The sequence below is a fragment of the Aquarana catesbeiana genome, linkage group LG04 (genome assembly GCF_042186555.1).
Source record: "Aquarana catesbeiana isolate 2022-GZ linkage group LG04, ASM4218655v1, whole genome shotgun sequence".
In the NCBI taxonomy this organism is placed as follows: Eukaryota; Metazoa; Chordata; class Amphibia; order Anura; family Ranidae; genus Aquarana; species Aquarana catesbeiana.
Genome location: NC_133327.1, coordinates 491,231,600 through 491,256,260, shown reverse-complemented (window position 1 = coordinate 491,256,260; position 24,661 = coordinate 491,231,600). Strand labels below are relative to the sequence as shown.

The following is a 24,661-nucleotide window of genomic DNA, read 5'->3' as shown; positions in this document are numbered from 1 at the left end:
TGTGCCTCCAGTGCCTGGTCTTTCAGGCCTTATGCCCTGTACACACGGTCAGATTTTCCGACGGAAAAAGTGCGATCGGATTGTGTTGTCGGAAATTCCGGTCGCAAGTGGGCTCCATCAGACTTTTTCCGTCGGAATTTCGGACACACAAAGTTTGAAAGCAGGCTATAAAATTTTCCAACAACAAAATCCGATCAGTTAAATTCCGATCGTGTGTGCACAAATCCGACGCACAAAGTGCCACGCATGCTTAGAATAAATTAAGAGACGAAAGCTATTGGCTACTGCCCCGTTTATAGTCCCGACGTACGTGTTTTACGTCACCGCGTTTAGAATGATTGGATTTTCCGACAACTTTGTGCCACCATGTTTATGCAAGACAAGTTTGAGCCAACATCCGATCAATGTCCGATCGTGTGTACAGGGCATTACAGTGTGTGCTCTAGGAGGAAAATTGTAGAGAGAGATTATATCACTATTCCTCACCTTGTTGTGGCTCACCATACTGGTTAATGATGTAGCCAGGTGCTGGCTAGCTTTACCTGTGTCATTGTGGGACATTTTCTAGCATCAGCTGCAGTGGGTCTCTAGTGCTTAGCACAGACACTGTGTCATCATCTCCTGAATGCAGAGTGAGCAGAGATCACAGCTGAGAGCAAGGGATCTTGGGATATGTGGTTGAGGAGCCAGGATTTGCACTGGGGCCAGACTGCTGCAGACTACAAGTTCCAGCCAGCTGGGAGAGGGAGCAGAATGCTGAGTGAGGACATATATAGCCGGGTCTGGGAAGGAGTTGTTCTCTTGGGACCACAGCCTTCAGCTGCGAGCAGGGACCCGGACAGTCGAAGGGATATGAGCCGCAGCCTAGGCGGCGTGGAGATTCACTGGTGTGTGTATGAATGGATCCATCATCGCCAGCTTCATGTCGGCTAAGTGACAGTAGGACTCCCATTGTCACCGATACAGAACCCCCTGAATCACAGCGTGGTGGGGTGTGTGGTCAGGCACCCTCCTCTGGTTGCAGATTCCGGGACATCCTATTCCCTTGAACCTTGGTGAGGTTTGGTGAGCGGGAAGAAGCCCACCCTCTGTGCACCCTACAAAGACACGGCATGCAGACACCTTTATTCCCTCCCTTTACATTAGAGCCTTAAAAGGGAACACTTTGCACCTGCCATTTTCAGTAACTGGACCGCACTTCACTGCAATTTTTGTGGGCCCTTGTTGAGCTAGACACTGGACATCTACCTCACCAGACCGTCTTCACTCCCCCCCCCCACCCCCCACTTAAAGGACTCCGTGCACAATATCTGCATGCATTAAGGGGAACTCTTCTCAGAGATCAAGCATTGCATTTCCTATAACTTGTTGTTTGTAATTGTGCCACAAGTTTTTTGGGCCCGTGGCATCAGGATTTAAAGGGAACAGTCTGACATAAAAAAGGGTCATCCTCTTCCCTTTTATACCTGGGGTCATACGTTTTATCAGGGTCTACTGGCTACTATTTGTTGGTCTTATTGTAATTCCCTTTGCATTGCATACCCTTTGCATATTTCTAAAGAGTAAGAGTTTAACACTAAGAACTACTTGTCTAGCCATACTTGTTTTTTTTTCTCTGCTTAAGAACCTCAAGTAAAATACTTGTTTTTCTGCTGCAGTTTGGTGTCTTTGTAATGGCATTATCCTTTTGAAACATGTCCGAACCCAGAGTGTCAGAGGTGTTGGAAGGCTTGCAAGATCAAGGTAACCTTTGGGGTCAGTCATCTTCCAGCAGCCCTCACGGGGGTGGCACTTCATTTGGGGGCTCCTCCAGGATACCTCTCCTCTCCTATACCAAGGCATTACTGGACACCAGAGCACAAGTGACGTTGTTATACATGGATTTCTATAACAAATATTTGAAGCATATTCCCCTGTGTAAGCTTGCAGAGCTGGAGATTTGGGGAATTGAGAAATTCCTCTACTATGGATACATCCCAATTGAGATCACCTTTGGACCATCTGTAGCAGGAAAGACGTAAGCATTCAACACAATGGTGGTTGTGTGCCTGGGGGCTGAACAAAACTCTATGCTTATTGTGAGCAACACTGACCTGGTGAGGTGACAACTGGCCCCACTGGCGGAAAAGGAAGGATCTGCGCTTAGAAGAATACACCCCCCAATTGCATCAAACCTTCAAGCGAGTTGTACAAGAACCGAGCACCCCAGGCGAAGGGGTGGGAAGACTATGGAGGTTCAAAGCAAAAGAGAAGGTGTTGCAGCCAGGCGAGATAGTCTGCATGAAGGCTACTGTCAAGTTGACTTGGGTTCAGCCAGGCCCCTTTGTTGTTTTGGGGACGGGCGCCCAACCGAGTTAAGCAGTTCAATCTCTGTATTTGCAGACGATACTAAGCTAAGCAGGGCAATAACTTCTCTGCAGGATGTGGAAATCTTGCAAAAAGACCTGAACAAATTAATGGGGTGGGCGACTACATGGCAAATGAGGTTCAATTTAGAAAAATGTAAAATAATGCATTTGGGTGGCAAAAATATGAATGCAATCTATACACTGGGGGGAGAACCTCTGGGGGAATCTAGGATGGAAAAGGACCTGGGGGTCCTAGTAGATGATAGGCTCAGCAATGGCATGCAATGCCAAGCTGCTGCTAATAAAGCAAACAGAATATTGGCATGCATTAAAAGGGGGATCAAATGCAGAGATAAAACGATAATTCTCCCGCTCTACAAGACTCTGGTCCGGCCGCACCTGGAGTATGCTGTCCAGTTCTGGGCACCAGTCCTCAGGAGGGACGTACTGGAAATGGAGCGAGTACAAAGAAGGGCAACAAAGCTAATAAAGGGTCTGGAGGATCTTAGTTATGAGGAAAGGTTGCGAGCACTGAACTTATTCTCTCTGGAGAAGAGACGCTTGAGAGGGGATATGATTTCAATTTACAAATACTGTACTGGTGACCCCACAATAGGGATAAAACGTTTTCGCAGAAGAGAGTTTAATAAGACTCGTGGCCACTCATTACAATTAGAAGAAAAGAGGTTTAACCTTAAACTACGTAGAGGGTTCTTTACTGTAAGAGCGGCAAGGATGTGGAATTCCCTTCCACAGGCGGTGGTCTCAGCGGGGAGCATTGATAGCTTCAAGAAACTATTAGATAATCACCTGAATGACCGCAATATACAGGGATATGTAATGTAATACTGACACATAATCACACACATAGGTTGGACTTGATGGACTTGTGTCTTTTTTCAACCTCACCTACTATGTAACTATGTAACTATGTAGCAGGGGTGGAGTTGGTTCCGGAGGTAGTACCTACCAAAGCCCTGTCCCTGAATGGAGGGAAGGTGCCAGTCAGTCTCTGGAATGTCACAGATCACTCAGTCACGCTAAGTTCAGCTACCCCGGTGACCTCAGCAGAGATGACTGGGAGAGGAGATAAAGAGGAGCTGAGAAGAGTTTCTTTTTCCTCCAAGATGTTACCTCCTGAGTGGTAGAAAAGAGTCCGAGATCAGTTGTCCAGGTGGGAGAAGGTGTTCTCCAGGAATGACTTTGACGTGGGTTGCGCCAAGAGTGCTTAGTACTGGATTCAGTTGCAGGAGGATAAACCATTCCCGGGAAAGAGCAAGGCAGGTACCGCACAGTGATCTGCAAGGTCTCAGGGAGCAGCTGGCTGAGCTGAAGAAGTTGGGAGTCATCCAGGAGTCCTTATGCTTCCCCTATCATGGTGATGAACAAGAAGAATGTGACACTGTGGATGTGCATCGATTACTGAACTTTGAACAGGAGGACCATCCCTGATCAGTACACCACCCCTCTGTCAGGGCTGGGGTCAGCCCTTCCTTCTCTGAGCTGGCCGCTCAGCTGTCGGCTAATTGCCAAATCCCATCTCTGAGCTGGCTGCTCAGCTGTCGGCTAATTGCCAAATCCCATCTCTCTCCACAGTTACCCAGCTGTTGTTGATCCTGCTTGTCGGTCCAGTCCAGGGAAGCTCTGCCTTCGCCTTGGTCACATCACAGTGACCAAGGACTCCTGGAGTCATCCAGGAGTCCTTATGCTTCCCCTATCATGGTGATGAACAAGAAGAATGGGACACTGTGGATGTGCATCAATTACTGAACTTTGAACAGGAGGACCATCCCTGATCAGTACACCCCCCCTCTGTCAGGGCTGGGGTCAGCCCTTCCTTCTCTGAGCTGGCCGCTCAGCTGTCGGCTAATTGCCAAATCCCATCTCTCTCCACAGTTACCCAGCTGTTGTTGATCCTGCTTGTCAGTCCAGTCCAGGGAAGCTCTGCCTTCGCCTTGGTCACATCACAAGAAACTGCGAAAATCTCCTGCGTTTCTGTTTAAAGACTGGCTTTGCTGACATCCCTTCAGGCTACAGATCTTGCTTGCTGTTCCACTACTTTGATTCCTGACTCCTGGCTTGGCTGACGATCCGTATCGGTTACTGAACTTTGGCTATGTTTTGACTATGTTTGTTCTTTTTACTTTTATTATTAAACAAGTGTGATTTAACTCTACTTCTGTCTCGGTCTGATTTCATGGTTTCTGACAGTAGGCGAAAGCCATGAATTCAGGAGATACAGTCAATCCACTTGTTGGTAATATTTTTTCCAGATCACCAAGATCACGCAAGATCACCGCATGGATCAGTTTGCCATAGCGTCACTGTGGCTGCTCTGGTACAACCTGAGTTGCAGGCCATCCCTGCTGCTGCGCCAGTCTCTGTGCAGGCACCCGCCTCGAGTATTACCTCTATAAGAGGTATGTCTGGTTCCGCTCTACTTACCCAGCTATTTGGGGGCAATCCAGTTCAATGCAGAGGGTTTCTCAACCAGGTTGAGATATACTTTGAGATGCTGCGCCAGGCGTTTCCCACGGACAGAAGCAAAGTAGGTTTTGTGATATCTTTGCTTTCTGAGAGAGCCTTGGCCTGGGCAAACCCTCTATGGGAGGTGCGAAAACCTGTTGTCTTGAGTTACCCAGAGTTTGTGTCCTCCATTAAAAAGGTATTTGACGTTCCCACTTCTGCTCCACTTCTGCTGCCAAGTGCCTCATGTCTATCAAACAGAGTACGAGAACTGTTGCCGACTACTCCATTGAATTATATACTCTGGCAGAAGGGGTTGCTTGGAACAATGAGGCCCTCGTGGCTGCTTTTTCTTATGGCCTCTCGGATTCCATCAAGGATGAGATAGCAGCCCAAGATATACCCACTGAGCTGGAGAACTTGATCACGTTTGCCATCCTCATTGACTCCAGACTCAGAGAAAGACTTTCTTTTAAGAAGCACTTGAGGAAGCCTCCTGTACATTTGCCTCTGAGCTTTGCTGTCCCACCCATGCCTCCCTCACCTCCCATGCCTCCTGGTACTGAGTCGGTCAGTGAAGTTGAACCCATGCACTTGAGCTTCACGTGTCTCTCTGCAGATGAGAGAGCCTTTAGGAGGAGGGAGAGATTGTGCCTTTATTGTGGCCAGGCAGGTCACTTTTTGAAGTCTTGTCCTACCCGTCCAGGGAACGCCCGAACCTTGAGGTCCTGTCACGGACAGACCTTAGGTGGCGTTGTTTCATCCCCCGTTATCCAGAAGGATAAGCCCCTGGTTTCGATCAGCCTTTCTTGGGCTGAGTTGTCGATCGAGATACAGGCTCTAATCGACTCTGGGGCTGCAGGCCTGTTCATTGATGCTGCCTTTGTATCGAAGCACTCGATTCCGCTGCAGCTGCTTGACACTCCACTACCATTGAGGCTCTTGATGGGAGACCTCTACAGTCTGCCCATATGACTCATGAGACGGTTCCATTGTCTATGGCCGTAGGGGCTCTTCACCATGAGATGATCCAATTCCAAGTTATTTCCTCACCTAAGTTTCCGCTGGTTATTGGTTATCCTTGGTTACAGAGGTACAACCCCTCTTTTGATTAGCTCCGTGCTGAGGTTCTCTCCTGGTCACCACAATGCAGTGAGACATGCTTCCAGAAGGTAGCCAAGGTCCTGTGCACCTCTTGACTCTCCTCCCTGCCGGAGGAGTACCACTATTTTAGCAATGTCTTTGACAAAGGTCAAGCCGGTAGTTTGCATCCATACTGGCCTTATGATTGCGCAATCGACCTTCAACCTGGTACCATACTCCTTTGTGAAGAAGAAGAGCGGTGAATGGAGACCTTGTATTAATTATAGGGGTCTCAATTGTTTCATGATTAAGAATGCCTATCTGATTCCTTTGATTACAGAGTTATTTGACCGCCTCAAGGGACCAACGGTTTTCACGAAGCTTGATTTGAGAGGGGCATACAATCTTGTGAGGATTAAGGAGAGCGGCAAGTGGAAAACTGTGTTCAATACCAGTACCTCGTAATGCCTTTTGGCCTTTGTAACGCCCCGGCAGTTTTCCAGGAATTCATTAGCGATGTCCTCCGAGATTTGTTGCAGTTATGTGTGGTGGATTATCTTGATGATATCCTTATATTTTCCAAGTCCCTAGAGAGCCACCACACAGATGTCTGTCGTGTGCTTCAGAAACTAAGAGAGAACAATCTTTATTGTAAACTGGAGAAGTGCTAGTTCCATCGTGAACAGGTTCAATTCCTGGGCTATATAATTTCCACTGCTGGTTTTTCGATGGACCCAGAGAAACTTTCGTCAGTCCTACAGTGGCCCCGACCTGTGGGTTTACATCCTCTGCAGCGTTTCCTGGGCTTTGCCAGCTATTATCGGAAGTTTATTCGTAACTTCTCATCTCTGGTCAAGCTCCTGACTGATATGACTGCAAAGGTCGGTAACCCACAGAGTTGGTCTCCGGAGTCCATTAAGGCCTTTGAGAGTCTCAAGGTTGCCTTTGTTTCTGCTCCTGTGTTGGCACATCCTGATCCTATGTTACCTTGTATCCTTGAGGTTGATGCTTCTGAGACTAGTGTTGGCGCCCTTCTGTCTTAAAGTCCTACCTCTGAGAGCACTATGCATCCTTGTGGCTACTTTTCCAAGAAATTGTCACCTGTGGAGTGCAATTACGAGATTGGTGACAGAGAGCTGTTGGCGTTCATTTTAGCCCTGAAAGAATGGAGACATCTCCTCAAAGGTACCACTGTGCCAGTTCTCATTCTTACTGACCATAAGAATCTCACATTCTTGTCTGAGGATAAATGCCTCTCTCCCAGAAGGGCGCGATGGGCTCTTTTCTTGTCAAGTTTCAATTACTTTGTCTCATTCTTACCCGGTACTAAGTATGTAAGGGCTGACGCCTTGTCACGACAATTTTCCTCCACTTCCAAGTTGGAGTCATTTCTGGTTCCTGTGATTCCTCTTGATTGTATTCTGGCTATGGTTCACACCAGTCTCACTTCTCCTTTGAGTGACAAAATTCTTGCTGCTCAGGTCCATGCTCCTCCTGAGAAACCTTGTGACCGCTGCTTTGTCCCAGAGAGTCTCCGTACTGCCGTGCTCCAGACTTACCATTCTCCCAAGGCAGCTGGCCACCCTGGGAAGAATCAACTCGTTTGGGCCATTTCCCAACAATTCCGGTGGCCTAGTCTACGTGCTGATGTAACTGCCTTCACAGCTGCCTGTTCCGTGTGTGCTCAGAGTAAGACTCCACAACACCTTCCAGTGGGCCTCATACAACCCATACCCAATGGAGAGAGGCCCTGGACCCACCTGTCTATGGATTTCATTGTGGAGATACCCAACTCTCAAGGCAACATTGTTATCCTTATGGTGGTTGACCAGTTAGCAAAGATGTGTCATTGCATTCCACTTAAGAAGTTGCCCACTTCTAAGGAACTGGCTTCCATTTTTGCTCGGGGGGATCTTTCGCTTACATGGGCTACCCAAGGTGATTGTCTCGGAAAGGGGTAATCAGTTTGTGTCCCCGTTCTGGCGAGCCTTTTGTGCACAGTTGGGAATTCAGCTTGCTTTCTTCTCTGCGTATCACCCGCAGTCTAATGGGGCAGCAGAATGAGCCAATCAATCCTTGGAGCAATTCCTACGTTGCTATATTTCTGACCATCATAACAACTGGTCAAACCTATTACCGTGGGCAGAGTTTGCTCACAACAGTGCTTTGAATTCCGCTTCCCGATTGTTCCCGTTTATGGCAAATTATGGTTTCCAACCTTCCATGTTGCCTGACTCGTTTGTTCCGCAGAGTATTCCTGCGTTAGAGGAGCATCTCCGTGATCTTTGTTCCACTTGGGCACAAGTCCAGGAGGCTTTGCGTCATGCTAATGATAGGTACAGACTCCATGCTGACCGCAGACGCCTGCCTGCGCCTTCCTACCAGGTTGGGGACAGGGTCTGGCTGTCATCTCGCAACCTCTGACTTCGTGTTCCCTCACTGAAGTTCGCACCTCGTTTTATTGGGCCTTTCTGTATTCTTCGCAGGATTAACCCAGTGGCTTACGCATTAGACCTTCCTTCTAATATGTACATTTCAAATGTATTTCATGTCTCTTTATTAAAACCTTTGGTCTGCAACCGCTTTACCAGCTCGGTGCCACGTCCTCACCCTGTACAGGTTGAAGACCATGAGGAGTATGAAGTACAGTCCATTGTTGACTCCCGTAGGTTCCGTGGGCGCATACAGTACCTGGTGCATTGGAAAGGGTACAGTCCGGTGGAATGCTCTTGGGTCTCATCCTCGGACGAACATACCCCTGTCCTCCTCCGTGATTTCAATAGACGTTTGCCCCTCAAGCCTTGTGGTCCTCCGAGGGGGAGGGGTCGTTGAGGAGGGGGTACTATCAGGGCTGGGCTCAGCCCTTCCTTCTTTGAGCTGGCAGCTCAGCTGTCGGCTAATTGCCAGCTCCCATCTCTCTCCACGGTTACCCAGCTGTTGTTGATACTGCTCTTCAGTCCTGCCTACTTAAGCCGCCCAGTCCAGAGGAGCTTTCCCTTCACCTTGGTCACATCACAAGAAACGATTTCCAGCATTCCTGTTTTAAGTCTGGCTTTGCTGACATCCCTTCAGGCTACAGATCCTGCTGGCTGTTCCACTACTTTGATCCCTGACTCCTGGCTTGGCTGACGATCCATCCCAGTTACTGAACTTTGGCTATGTTTTGGCTACGTTTGTTCTTTTTACTTTTATTATTAAACAAGTGTGATTTAACTGTACTTCTGTCTCGGTCTGATTTCATGGTTTCTGACACCCTTGTATTAAAGACGCCCTTCAGTGTCTGTCTGGGTTGAAGTGGTTTAGTGTGTTGGACTTGAAGAGAGGATACTACCAGATCCCTATGCACCCTGACGATAAAGAGAAGATGGCATTTATTTGCCCATTGGGGTTTTTACAAGTTCAATAGAATGCCTCAGTGACTGTCGGGAGCCCCAGCCACATTCCAGCGATTAATGGAGCATACTGTTGGCAACATGAACTTGATCAAGGTCTTGGTGTACTTGGATGAGATTATTGTCTTCAGGAGCACTTTAGATGTGCATGAAGCAAGGCTTGAGAAAGTCTTTGAGAGTCTTCATACAGAGAAGGGGTTGAAGATGTCATTAGAAAAGTGCCAGTTCTATCAAACTTCTGTCACCTACTTTAAGCATGTCATCTCTGAAAAAGGCATAGCTACCGACCCGAGGAAGCTGGAAGTGATCACTAATTGGCCCCGACCAAGGACTGTGATGGAGCTGAGATCTTTCCTTGGCTACTGTTCCTATTACCTGAGGTTGCAGTTTGTGAAGATTATCTGGCTGCTTAACGAGTTGCTTCAGACTGAGGTGAGGGGTGAAGGCTGTAAACTAAGCCAGGAGAGACATGGGACTTAAAAACCAAGGGAGTCTAAACAGTGGACCCCTCGATGTGAGAGGGCTTTTCAGCACCTTAAGAGAAGCCTCACAGAAGCATCAGTACTGGCCTACTGGCCTATGCAGACCCATCCAAGCTGTATGAACTCCATGTGGATGCCAGCGGAGGGGGGGGGGTAGGTGGAGTTTTGTGTCAGGAACAGGATGGTGGGCTTAGGCCCATAGCCTATGTGAACTATGAACTATGAGAACTATCCAGTGCACAAGCTAGAGTTTCTGGCTCTAATGTGGACTGTAGTGGACAAGTTGGGAGATCAACGGGGCTGCTTTTGTGGTGAAAACAGATAATAATCCTCTGACTTACTTGTCCTTCATGGGTCAGTTCTAGTAGTTAGAACTGACCCAAGTGGGGGTAACTGGATGCCACCGGGCATCAATGGCTGGCGGCCTTGTCTGGATTTCAGTTCAGTCTAAAGTATTGACCTGGGGCAGGAAACAGAGACACTGATGCTTTGTCCCTTACAGATCAGTCAGAGAGACTGGACCTATTTTACATCTGAAGGAGTACAAGCTCTGTGTCAGGGCACTGCCCAGAGGCTCAAAGGGGCCATCAGAGTCGAATCCATTGGAGCCAACCCTTTACCAAAATGTTATTGTGACCCAGAGCCACGCCCCCACGCTCCCCTCTTGGACACAGCTGATCACAGATTGGGGTAAAGGGCTAATCATAGTGGCCCTTTACCATGTGATCAGCTGTGTCCAATCACACACCGTCACAGCGTGACATTAGTGCCGCCTATCAATTCCCATCAGTGCCATATATCAGTGCAGCCTCATCAGTGACTCCCCATCAGTTCCCATCAGTGCTGCCTCATCATTGCCCATCAGTGCAGCCTCATCAGTGCCCATCAGTGTAACCACATCAGCGCACATCAGTGAGGGATAACAGAAGCTCATTGGAAAGAAAAGCAGTGCTAACTTAAGCTGTCTGCCAACTGCCTTATCTGTGACACCCCACATGAAGGAACTCAATTATTGGTTGAATTAAATGGACTTGTGTTTTGTTTCAGCCTGACTGACTATGTAACTATGTAATGCTGGCCATGCTGCAGAGGCTGCACCAGCTTCAGCATGCGATCAGTGTGCATGTGTACCTTTGCCTTAAGAGATGAGTACAGGCTCTGGGAAGCTGGGGTTCTTTTCACTGCATTAAAGCCTAACTACAGGTTTTGTGTAGTTTTAAATGAATTGTTTCTATTACTAAGAACCACGCCCACTGGCAGCGCTGTATAAACTGTATATAGCATCAGCTACACAGTATACTGCCCTGTGTTCCCTCAGTAGCATGAGGACTTCCTGTCTGCAGTGGAACAAAATCGAGTTGAGCTGAGAGCTGCTCAGCATTCACCTTAAGTCTTCTATATTTATCAATTAATATTTTTTGTATTCATTTTATTACAGGTACTTATATAGCACTGTCAATCTACACAGCGCTTTATTATTATACATTTATAACAGTCCCTTCCCTCAAGGGGCTTATAATCTAAGGTCCCTAACTTACATTCATAAAAGGACCAATTTAGACAGGAGCCAGTTAACTTAACAGCATGTCTTTGAAGTGAGGGAGGAAGCCAAATACCCAGAGAAAACCCACACAGGCACAGGGAGAAAATGTATACTCCATGCAGGTAGTGTCATGGTTGGAATTTGAACCAACGACCCTAGTGCTACTAGGCAGAAGCACTAATCAATTAGCCACTGTGCTGCCCTTTACAAGACTTCCTCTGATTGACCAAGGTGGAGAGCATGACATTATCTGCTCACCTCTCCATCTGAGCCAATCAGAAATCTCATCTTTCATCTTGTGAGTGTTCATTGTCTTAAGGCCATCTCTTTCCACAACTTCCACGACTGCCTGCATGCTTTGCAGCTTCTCCTCTGCTGTTTACTTTTAATGACTATATCCCATGGTACCATGCTGCCTGCAAGTTGTGATTTCTGTACTGATTCTGCCTGAGACTCCCCCTCCCAACAGCTCTGTAGTTCAGAAGGTAGGCTCTGTAAAATCTGTGGCACAGCGGTGCCTAATTACAGGGCATATTGAGTACATGTCATAGAATTCAAGAAAGTAAATGTGTGGGCTTCTTTACAAAGTATGTTTTTAAACTTCAAAATCCATCAGAGTAATAGGAATACATTATAAATAATTGAAATACAATGTGGAGATGAATATATGATTTTACATTTTGACCATTGATGTACTTTAAGTGTACACACACCTCAGGGTAGCCCTAAAGAAATAATACAGATAGAAGAAGAGGCACAGTAGAAGCTGTGGTGCACAGCCTACTTGCCAATCTGGTGACAATATGGAGGTTTGGTATGGCACTGATCTGGAGATAACTGTTGTCTTGAATATTCAGATCTGGGGGTCTAGTATGACACAGGCAGTGCGTGTAACAAAAGGTTTTCGGCACAAACACACTGATCTGAGTATGACACTGCAAGTAACTATGGCTCTTGGGGTGATTGTCACTAGCCACTAGATGGGGCCGTGCCTTTTGCTTAGCCTAGTAGTAAATAGATGCATCAACGACTGTATATCTGTCAGTTTCAGATTTGGAGTCGCCCCCCCTTTACCCAATGAAGATTGTATACATATAAAGATTTTTTATTTTTTTTATTTCTTTAATAAGGGAAGGCCATTTGTATTGATGAGATCAGTTCAAGCTTTATTATAAAGAGTGTTATTAAAATCTTGCCTCCTCTGGAAATATTCATTTGCTTGAACGCATAAACACACTTTTATTGCCTTTTTTCATGTGTCCCAAATATAAGCATGTATACAGTCTGTGTGTATAAACATATTTTTGCACAACACATAGCTTAGCAATATGTTTTTTTCTATTGTTGGAGGAAATCAAAGCACATGGAGGATACATAGGCATAAAGACACGTGTGCATCAAACCAAGGACTCCAGCACTTTGTAGTCACAGTGCTTAGCCAGAGTTTTGCTATTCCTTTCTAGAAATATTGCTGCCTGCAACATTTTACTAAATGCTGCTCTGCTTTTATAGGTCCTCACTGATTAAACTGTACAAAGGTCTGGCATCTCACTGCACTACCACAAGCCAAGAAGTTCCGCATGGTTTGACTAATTCTACAAATGTTAAGGAAAATCCAGCCCAGTCTAATGAGACACTACAGACTTATGCATCGGCACCAGACTCCAACACATCAGTCATGTAAGCTACCTGAAGAAATATAATACTCAATTCCAGGAAGCTTATTGAATAGTTATTTTCAAATGCTACTTTTTAAAAATACAGAAAAAGGGTTCAGATGGTTTATTAAATGCATGAATGGACACAAATTGCTTCCTATTAGCTACACAAAAGACATAACCTATAAATGTATCTAAAAGTGCAAACTCATGAAACAAAGATAAATATTAGTTAAAACAAAAAATGATGAGTTGTTTTTGCTGTGAAATAAATCATGATAATGGTAATTTGTGTTTGCAACATACAATCACAACTTGGTTATTATCACATACATATGTGTCACACATGCTCGATATCCTTTTGGGCCAATTTTAATTTGAATACACTATACATCTTGATTAAGCTGTTTCCACATGGGGTGGGCTGCATTGCTCAGCGGGGAATCTGTCCGCTGATCCCCGCTGAGCACAGTGAGCTAGCGGATGGCTGGTCTGTGTTCGCTCCGCTAATGCAGAGCAGACACAGACACAGCCCGTTCTCCTCTATGGGCGGTCGGATGCAAATGGAACGCCTGGCAGTTTCCACCTGACTGCCATCTGATCCGCCAGATGGACGGGTAACAGATCCCCATTCATCTGTTTTTAGCAGGTAGGATCGGATGTCGGCAGGTGTCAAAGAACACATATCCATAGAGCAGACTAAAGGGTCTGATCGGTCCGCCTGAAAAACTGACAGTGGAAAAGGGACCAGCAAACAAAATAGTTCTGTATATGATTAGCAAAATACAATGAACTATGATTTAGTGTTTTAAAGGTTAAGTTCACCTTTTTGGACAGAATTTCCCTTTTCACAATAAATAGAAGCCTTTTCTAATGCCCTTTCTGCCTAAGCCATCCCAGTGTGCTTATCTCTCCTTTACCTAGTCCACGGTAACTTTGAATTTTCACCTTTCAATTCAGAATTTAAACAAATGCTTTCTGAGACCATCACTTCGAATGTTGTCATTTGACCTTCCTGGAATTTCATATCCCATCATGCACTGCTTTCTGCATCACAGAATAGGGCGTGTTTTGCCACTCTGGACCACACCTCCCTCTTTAGTTTATCACCTCTTCATTATTTTCACATTTTGCTACTTCTTCACTTAAAGTGGAAGTCCATGCTAAAACTAAAATCCCTGCATCTATAGTCCATGCTAAAACTAAAATCCCTGCATCTATAGACACCCACGATCTAACACTAACCTATCTAGCCCTTTAAAGAAAAAATTAGTATACGTACCTTTTTTGAAGCCAATCCTCCCCGATCCTATGTTGAGCTGTCAACCGTGGCTTTGCTGTGGAGGCAAGTGCAGAGGACACGTCCAACATCAGAAGCCACATAGTAACACTATGGGTGACATCACATCCTATTCATTTCACAGCCGTTGTCGGCCGTGTCCTCTGCAGAGCTTCCGCCGCTGGAGATCGGCTCGGATTGGCTTCAGAAAATGTACGTATACTGATTTTTTCTTTACAGGGCTAGATAGGTTGGTGTTAGATTATGGGTGTCTATAGATGCAGGGATTTTATTTTTAGCATACAATTAGACTGTACATACTCATTTATATCTACTATGTAGTGCAAGGGGCTGTCTGATTTAATACAAATAGATTTGGATGGGTCCTCCTATTACATAGTTTTGGTAAATTTAAAAGAAATTGTACAGAGATTGTACAATCAGATTGTATAGTGTATGGCCAGTTTTATACAAGTACAGGAGAGGGAGACATTCAGCTATTATGTTCTTGTAATCCAGCTCCAGCTCAGGGAGGGGGAGCATTTAAACACACCAATTTCACTTTCAGGCACCATTTACACAGTGTAGTAGGAGAGCACGTTATTTGGTGTGTTTTTTTTTGCGCTATGCATTGGGGAGCCTATTGATTTTAGGAAAGTAACCAGTGGGGCATTTTTGTATGCTGCGGTTTGCACATTTTTTACCGCGCATTTTTGCTCTTGACAAAATGCACATTTGCTTCCATGTTTGGGGTGCCATTGACAATTAATGGCACCGAAAACACAACTAGTTCATTGTAGGCGTATAAAGGTGGTCATACACTGTACATTCTCTGTACAATCTCTTTTAGATTTGCCAAAACTGTATAATTATTATTATTATTATACAGGATTTATATAGCGCCAACAGTTTGCGCAGCGCTTTACAACATGGGGCAGACAGTACACTTACTGAAGAGAAGGGTTTTCAGGGATCTTCTGAAAGCTAATAAAATAGGAGATAAGCGGACAGATTGGGGTAAGGAGTTCCATAGGATTGGAGAGGCTTTGGAAAAGGCCTGGAGGCGAGCATGGGAGGAGGTGACAAGGGAGCTAGAGAGCAGGAGGTCTTGAGAGGAACGAAGAGAGCGAGTAGGTTGGTATTTAGAGACTAAGCAAGTGATGTAGCTGGGGGCGAAATTGTGGATGGCTTTGTACGTAGTTGTTAGAATTTTGAATTTAATTCTTTGGCCGAGCGGAAGCCAGTGGAGGGATTGACAGAGAGGAGTAGCAGACACAGAGCGATTGGTAAGGTGGATGAGTCTGGCAGCGGCATTCATAATGGATTGAAGAGGTGATAGACTGTCAGGAGATTAGTAGACCAGACTGTGTGGACTGCACAGAGATAACCCAAACGCATGTAAATGAATAAATAATATTTATTAAAAATAAGTGATAACTCAGAAAATACAAACAGTGCAAAACCAACACAATAAACCCACAGCAAACAATAGTATATACAGCAAGGGGAAATACCGGAATCACAGATGTCAGCCAGGCCAGGGTCATACACAGCAGGTAAGCAGGAACAAGGGATAAACCAGAAACATAAACGTTAGCCAAGCCAGGGTCATACACAGGAGGTCAGCAGATGGGTAAGGACGGGGAACCAGCAGGAAGAGGAGAGGATGGATGGTAAAGCTGCAGGGTAGGGATCCAAGGGAATCAGGAGGGACAAGAACAGGATGGGCCTGGGATAGGGATCGGATGGGATCAGAGCAGAGCGGGACAGAACAGGTTCACAATCAGGATACAGGCAGCAAGGTCAAGGCACAGGGAGAAAGATACCAAGGCGAGCATGTGAGGGCTTGCCGGGTATTTATAGGGCTGACTATAATTGGCTTCAAGTCACACCTGAGCGTAGCCAGTGTTGTCTGCTCCATACTGCCAGGATCCATCCGCTGGTGGACATCAGTACTGCGGCCAAAAGATGAAATGACACCAGCAGGGAAATATTCTCCTGACAGTTCAACACTGCCAGGAGACACCTGCTGGTGGACCCCAGTACTGCATGCCAAACGATATATCTTACCAGCGGATGGACCCTTTCCTGACATAGACTATGTAGAGGTAAGCCAATGAGAAGGGAGTTGCAGTAGTCAAGGCGAGAGATGACCAGCGAGTGAATTAGGAGCTTTGTTGTGTCATTGGTTAGAAAGGGGCGTATTTTGGAGATGTTGCGGTGGTTGAGGCGGCAGGATTTGGACAGTGATTGGATGTGTTGCTTGAAGGAGAGTTCAGAGTCTAGGACTACACCTAGAACCTTGGCATGTGGGGATGGGCTTATAGTTGTGCCATCGATTTTGACAGAGAGATCAGGGGAAGAGGCATGGGGGGGGGGGAAATTAGAAGTTCGGTTTTGGCTAGATTGAGTTTAAGGAAGTGGTGAGACATCCAGACTGATATATCTGAGAGTAAATTACTGATACATGAGGAGACAGAGGGAGTGAGCTGAGGGGTAGAGAAATAGATTTGGGTGTCATCAGCATAGAGGTGGTATTGGAAGCCATGGGAGGCTATCAGTTGACCCAGGGAGGCAGTGTAGATTGAAAATAGTAGAGGTCCAAGAACAGAACCCTGAGGGACCCCAACAGAGAAAGGAAGAGGAGAGGAGGAAGTAGAGTTATAAGAAACCCTAAAGGTGCGGTTGGATAAGTAGGAGGAGAACCAGCGAAGTGTACAGTCACGGAGACCAAAGGCGTGTAGTTTTTTGAGGAGGAGGGGGTGGTCAACCGTATCAAAGGCAGCAGAGAGGTCCAGGAGTAGGAGTACAGAATAGTGTCAATTGGCTTTGGCCGTTAGTAGATCGTTTGTCAGTTTTAGGAGAGCAGTTTCTGTGGAGTGTTGAGGACGAAATCCTGACTGAAGGGGATCGAGAAGGCCATTATCAGCGATGTGGATGCTCAGTTGGTTGTAGACCAGACGTTCGAGGAGTTTGGATAAGAAGGGGAGCAAGGAGATGGGGCGTAGGTTGTTAAGATTGGATGGATCCAGTGAGTGCTTTTTAAGTATGGGTCTGACAAGAGCATGTTTTAGAGAGTTATGGGGCGTACACACAGTCGGACTTTTCAGCTACAAAAGTCCGACAGCCTGTCCGACAGACTTTCGACGGACTTTCGACGGACTTGCGGCGGACTTTCTAACGAACAGACTTGCCTACACACGATCACACAAAAGTCCGTCGAATTCTTACGTGATGACGTACACCGGACTAAAATAAGGAAGTTGATAGCCAGTAGCCAATAGCTGCCCTAGCGTGGGTTTTTGTCCGTCAGACTAGCATACAGACGAGCGGATTTTTCGACCGGACTCGAGTCCGTCGGAAAGATTTGAAGCATGTTTCAAATCTAAAGTCCGTCGGATTTGAGGCTGAAAAAGTCCGTTGAAAGTCCGGAGAAGCCCACACACGATCGGATTACCAGCCAGCTTTAGTCCGTCAGCGTCCGTTGGACTTTTGTAGACGAAAAGTCCGACCGTGTGTACGCGGCATTAGGGAAGATGCCAGAAGAGAGGGAGAGATTGAAGATGTGGGTTAGAGAGTGTAGTATAGGGCCAGAGGGTGAACGTAGCATTTGTGAGGGAACAGGATCCAGAGGGCAGGTGGTAAGGTGGACATTAGCAAGTAGTTTAGCAACTTCGTCTGTAGTGGTGGGGTTGAAAGAGGGAAATAATGATTGTGCCTGTGGGCATGAAGTGTAAAGCGTGGAGAGTGACTGCACAGTAGAGATCTCAGCGCGAATAGTATCAATCTTCTGTTTGAAGTGATTGGCGATCTCCTGTGCAGTGAGTGAGTTGGAGGCGGTGGAGGACGAAGTAGAGAGTTGAAGGTGGAGAAGAGTTGACGGTGACAGGATGATAAGTTGCTAATGAGAGTGGTAAAATAGGTCTGCTTGGCAGAGAGGAGGCTGGAGTTGTATTTTTGGAGGGCAGATTTATATTGGTAGAAATCTCTCTGGGACTTAGTCTTATGCCACAGGCGCTCCAGAGCACGACTACGTTTTTTTCAGACTTCTAGTATCATCTGTTTGCCAAGGTTGAAGGGGTCTGGGCTTGATTCTGTGTGTAGTGAGGGGGGCAAGTGAGTTCAGTGAGGCTAGAAGTGAAGCGTTGTACACAGAAGTGGCTAGGTTGTTGCAGGATAGGGGAGAGATTTTGTCGTAGAGGTTGTTGATGGCAGAGTAGAGATGAGAAGGGTTGAGATGACGTAGGTTTCTGCGGGTAACTTTAAGGTGGTTGGAGGGAGAGGAGGTGAAGGAGAGGGAGAGAGTGAAACTAATAAGGTGGTGATCAGAGAGAGGGGATGGATAGTTAGAGAGGTTGCATGGAGTGCAAAGGTGAGAGAACACGAGGTCAAGGATATTGCCTTCTGAGTGAGTTGGAGCATGTATCCACTGCTTCAGGTCAAAGGAGGATGTTAGGCTGAGAAGTTTGGAAGTGGAAGGAGTGTTAGTATTAAAAGGGATGTTGAAGTCCCCGAGAATGATAGTGGGGATTTCAGAAGAAAGAAAGTAGGGTAGCCAGGCAGAGAAGTCTTCAAGAAAGGTTGATACTGGTCCAGGGGGCCTGTAGATCACAGCTATCCTTAGAGAAATTGGAGTGAAAAGGCGAAGTACGTGAAAGGTGCTATGTGGGGCTAGCAGGATTCCGACACCTCCTCCCTTACGTCCGCGGGATCTGGGGGAGTGAGTCCAGAGAAGACCACCATGGGATAGGGCAGCAGAAGATGCAGTGTCGGATTCGTGGAGCCAGGTTTCGGTAATAGCGAGTAGGTTAAATGAGTTGGCAATAAAGAGGTCATGAAGAGAGGTGAGCTTGTTGCAGACAGAGCGCGAGTTCCAAAGGGCACAAGAGAAAGGGAGTCTGGATTTGGGAAGAATAGAAATGGGAATTAAATTGTGTTGATTGCGGCGGCTGCTGCCAGAGGGTGCAGGGTGATGGGCGCATGGGGTACAGTTAAATGATGGAGGCCCAGGGTTTGGGGATATATCTCCAGAGGTTAGGAGAAGCAAGAGGGTGAGGGAGGTAATATGGGAGTGGGATTTATATGAAGTGACATGCCCCAGGGTCTTGGAGATTTTTAGTGTATGTGGATTTAGAATTAGCAGGAGTTGGTGGGTGCAGTAATAAGGAGAGGACAGAAGTGAGGGTGATATATATATGCTGTGGGGGGGAGAAGAGGGGTGAAGGAGAGATAGTTTTAGGATGGAGGACAGAGTTGTCAAAAGCAGTGGTAGAGAAAGCATGTTCCAAGGGAAAAGAGCTAAAGGAGTAAACAAGTTCACCTGATGTCTGTGTGCTGGTTTTCAAAGTGTTTATCTTGTGTCCTTTTGCTTTGTGCCTTCGCTGAAGTGCAGAGTCAGAAGTGCATTTCACTTGTAGAAATCGCCACTTTGCGAAAGAGCCAAGTTGCAAATGTGTACCCCCTGCAAATGCTTCCCCCAAGAGAAGCTTAAATATATACTGATAGGGGTAGGGTGTGGGCGGATTTCAATCAGCAATCAAGAGGTTATAAAGCTTGGCTGGTTAATAGGGCAAAATTCTTAATTCACAAACAGACTAGCAAGAGGGCACTAAAGTTCAGAGGGCCATAATTTTGGGTAAGACAAGGGAGATAATAAAGCATTGTAATGTGGACAGGTCTACAGACAGTTAAGTAAAAATAACATACCAGCATTATTAGAGACACATAAGAAAAAAAAAAGATAGCAGTGTTTCAGTTTTTGGCTGGAGCTATAGCAGTAGGAGCATACCAGAGTTAAGAGACATAGGAGACAGATTTCACTAATGCGATTCTGGCTGGAGCTGTAGCAGTAGGAGAACACCAGAGTTAAGAGACATAGGAGACAGATTTCACTAATGCGATTCTGGCTGGAGCTGTAGCAGTAGGAGCATACCAGAGTTAAGAGACATAGGAGATAGATTTCACTAATGCGATTCTGGCTGGAGCTGTAGCAGTAGAAGCATACCAGAGTTAAGAGACATAGGAGACAGATTTCACTAATGCGATTCTGGCTGGAGCTGTAGCAGTAGGAGCATACCAGAGTTAAGAGACATAGGAGACAGATTTCACTAATGCGATTCTGGCTGGAGCTGTAGCAGTAGGAGCATACCAGAGTTAAGAGACATAGGAGACAGATTTCACTAATGCAATTCTGGCTGGAGCTGTAGCAGTAGGAGCATACCAGAGTTAAGAGACATAGGAGACAGATTTCACTAAAGCGATTCTGGCTGGAGCTGTAGCAGTAGGAGCATACCTGTAGTCTGTTTAGTGTTCTGCAGAAGTCTGTTGTGTATTTTCGCTTTGTGCATTCGCTGAAGTGCTGAGCGGAAGTGTATCCAAGATGATAGTTGCCAATGCAATTCCAGCCTGTGAAAATCCCTGCCCGTGCATCCCCTTAATAAGGCCTAAATGTATACATGTATAAATGTATATAAATGTATAGGAGGACACACCTATCTATCCAATCAGGCAGGCCCTTGCACAAAATAGTTGATGGTAGACCTAAAGGAGATTGTACAATTGTTTAGTGTATGGTGAGCTTTACAGATTCCCAGGGACACACTGCTCCTGTTTTCAGTACTACAGCTCTGCTCTACATAGACTGTTATGTGATCGCTCAGCAGCTGCACACTCTGCGAAATGAACGGTCTATACAAGATGGTACAAAACAGTCAATGGCTGTGTATTTAGTGAGAACAGTGCTCACTGACATTGCTTGCATTGGAGAAGCATGAAACTACAGAGGTGGGTGGGAGCAAACTCCTGGAGGGGAAGGGCAGGTGCATTGTGTGTTTTCATGAGGTCAGAAACCATAAATCAGACCAAGACAGAAGTGCAGTTAAAATCACACTTGTTTAATAATAATAATATTAGTAAAAGATAAATAGAGCAACATAGTCAAATCATAGCTCGGTAACTGGAACGGATTGTCAGACAAGCCAGGATGTCAGGGAGCCAGAGATCAGCATACTTCAGGACAGACTGAGGAAATCAGGAAACTGGAGAATCAGCGTAGAGGAACAGCAAGCAGGATCAGGAACGACAAGGGATGCCAGCCAAGCAAATCTTCAACAGGTACACAGGAGAGAGTCTCTGGATGTGTTGACCAAGTCGAAGGCAGAGCGGGACTGAACTGAACAGCATAAGTAACCAGCAGGACTGATGAACAGGATATCATCATAAGGTGAGTCACTGTGGAAAAGATTGGAGCTGGCAATTAACCGACAGCTGAGCGGCCTGCTGTGAGAAGGAAGGGCTGAGCCCAGCCTTGATGGTACCCCCTCCTCTTTGACCCCTCCCCCTCGGAGGACCACCAAGTTTCAGGAGAAAACATCTATAGAAAGCACAGAGGAGGACAGGGGCATGTTCTTCCAAGGATGAGACCCAAGAGCGTTCCTCCGGACCATACCCTTGCACCAGATACTTTATGTCCCCACGGAACCTACAGGAGTCAACAATGGACTGTAGTTCATACTCCTCATGGTTCTCAACCTGTACTGGGTGAGGATGTGGCACTGAGGTGGTAAAGCGGTTGCAGACCAAAGGTTTTAATAGGGAGACATGGAGTAAATTTGAGATACGCATATTAGAAGGAAGGTCTAAAGCGTAAGCCACTCGGTTAATACTGCGGAGAGTACGGAAAGGCACAATAAACTGAGGTGCCAACTTCAGTGAGGGAACACAGAGTCGAAGGTTGTGAGATGACAGCCAGACCCTGTCCCCAACCTGGTAGGAAGGCGCAGGCAGGTGTCTGCGGTCAGCATGGAGTCTGTACCTATCATTGGCATGTCGCAAAGCCTCCTGGACTTGTGCCTAAGTGGAACGAAGACCACGGAGATGCTCCTCTAATGCAGGGATGCTCTGCGGAACAAATAAGTCAGTCAACATGGAAGGTTGGAAACCATAGTTTGCCATAAACGGGGATAATCATGAAGCAGAATTCAAGGCACTATTGTGAGCAAACTCCGCCCAAGGTAAGAGGTCTGACCAGTTGTTATGATGGTCAGAAATATAGCAACATAGAAACTGCTCCAAGGACTGGTTGGCTCGTTCTGCGGCCCCATTAGACTGCGGGTGATATGCAGAGGAGAAAGAAAGCTGAATTCCCAACTGTGCACAAAAGGTTCGCCAGAACCGGGACACAAACTGACTACCCCTGCCAGAGATGATCACCTTGGGTAGCCCATGTAAGTGAAAGATCTCCCGAGCAAAAATGGAAGCCATTTCCTTAGATGTTGGCAACTTCTTAAGTGGAATACAATGAGACATCTTCGAGAACCGATCAACCAACATAAGGATAACTGTGTTGCCCTGAGAGATGGATAACTCCACAATGAAATCCATGAACAGGTGGGTCCAAGGCCTCTCTCCATAGGGTATAGGTTGTAGGCGGCCCACTGGAAGCTGTCGTGGTGTCTTACACTTAGCACACACAAAACAAGCAGCTATGAAGGCGGCTACATCAGCAGGTAGACTAGGCCACCAAAATTGTTGGGAAATGGCACAAAAGAGTTGATTCCTCCCAGGGTGGCCAGCAGCCTTGGGAGAATGGTAAGTCTGGAGCACGGCAGTACGGAGACTCTCAGGGACAAAGCAGCGGTCACAAGGTTTCTCAGGAGGAGCATGCACCTGAGCAGCAAGAATTTTGTCACCCAAAGGAGAAGTGAGACTGGTGCGAACCGTAACCAGAATACGATCAGGAGGAATCACAGGAACCGATTCCCTCTTGGAAGTGGAGGAAAATTGTCGCAACAAAGCGTCAGCCCTTACATTCTTAGTACCGGGTAGGAATGAGACAAAGGGGGTTATTTACGAAAGGCAAAGCCACTTTGCACTGCAAGTGCACTTGAAAGTGCACTGAAAGTGCACTTGGAAGTGCAGTCACTCTAAATCTGAGGGGTAGATCTGTAATGAGGGGAAGCTCTGCTGATTTTATCATCCAATCATGTGCAAGCTAAAATGCCGTTTTTTATTTTCCTTGCATGTCCCCCTCGGATCTACAGCGACTTTACTTGCAAGTGATCTTTCAGTGCAAAGTGGATTTTCCTTTAGTAAATAACCCCCAATGTAATTGAAACTTGGCAAGAAAAAAGCCCATCTTGCCCTTCTGGAAGAGAGGCATTTAGCCTCTGACAAGAATGTTAGATTCTTATGGTCAGTAAGAATGAGAACCGGCACAGTGGTACCTTTGAGGAGATGCCTCCATTCTTTAAGGGTTAAAATGATCGCTAACAACTCTCTGTCCCCAAACTCATAATTGCATTCCGCAGGTGACAATTTCTTGGAAAAGTAGCCACAAGGATGCATAGCACTTTCAGAGGTAGGACATTGAGACAGAAGGGCACCAACTGCAGTCTCAGAAGCATCATCCTCAAGGATAAAGGGTAATGTAGGATCAGGATGTGCCAACACAGGAGCAGAAACAAACGCAGCATTGAGACTCTCAAATACATTAATGGACTCTGGAGACCAATTCTGTGGGTTACCGTCCTTTCTGAACTTATCAGTCAGGGGCTTGACCAGAGAGAAGAAGTTACGAATAAACTTTCGTTAATAATTGGCAAAGCCAAGAAAACATTACAGAGGATGTATACCCACGGGTCGGGGCCACTATAGGACTGCTGAAAGTTTCTCTGGGTCCATCGAAAAACCGGCAGTGGAAATGACATAACCCAGGAATTTAACCTGTTCACGATGGAACTCGCACTTCTCCAATTTACAATAGAGATTGTTCTCTCTCAGCTTCTGAAGCCCATGACAGACATCTGTGTGGTGGCTCTCTAGGGACTTGGAAAAAATGAGGATATCGTCGAGATAAACCACCACACATAGCTGCAACAAATTTCGGAGGACATCGTTGATAAATTCCTGGAAAACTGCAGGAGTGTTGCAAAGGCCAAATGGCATTACGAGGTACTCATAATGGCCTGTTCTGGTATTAAACGCAGTTTTCTATTCGTCGCCCTCCATGATCCTCATGAGGTTGTATGCTCCTCTCAAATCCAGCTTTGTGAAAACCATTGCTCCCTTGAGGCGGTCAAATAACTCTGTAACCAACGGAATTGGATAGGCATTCTTAATCGTGAAATGATTGAGACCCCTATAATCAATACAAGGTCTCAGCTCACCACTCTCCTCTTCTTCACAAAGAAGAAACCAGCACTAGCGGGAGACGAGGTCTTGCGTCTGCAACATACTCCTCCATGGCCTTATCCTCTGTGACCGACAAAGGGTAAACCCGGCCACGAGGGGGTATAGCACCAGGTTGAAGGTCAATTGCGCAATCATATGACCGGTGTGGAGGCAAACTACCGCCTTGACCTTTGTCAAAGACATTGCTAAAATCACGGTACTCCTCCAACAGGGAGGAGA

General features: G+C 46.3%; 1 protein-coding gene across 4 annotated transcripts in view; it reads left to right on the top strand.

Moving 5' to 3' along the window:
* Nucleotides 1-24,661, top strand: part of ARHGEF33 (Rho guanine nucleotide exchange factor 33) — a 583,069-nt gene that overhangs the window by 511,079 nt on the left and 47,329 nt on the right. For all 4 annotated transcript variants that reach the window (XM_073627670.1, XM_073627671.1, XM_073627672.1 and 1 more), the window contains one exon: nt 12,827-12,994. In XM_073627670.1, coding sequence (XP_073483771.1) covers nt 12,827-12,994 — 168 coding nt within the window. The remainder of the gene's footprint in view (nt 1-12,826; nt 12,995-24,661) is intronic.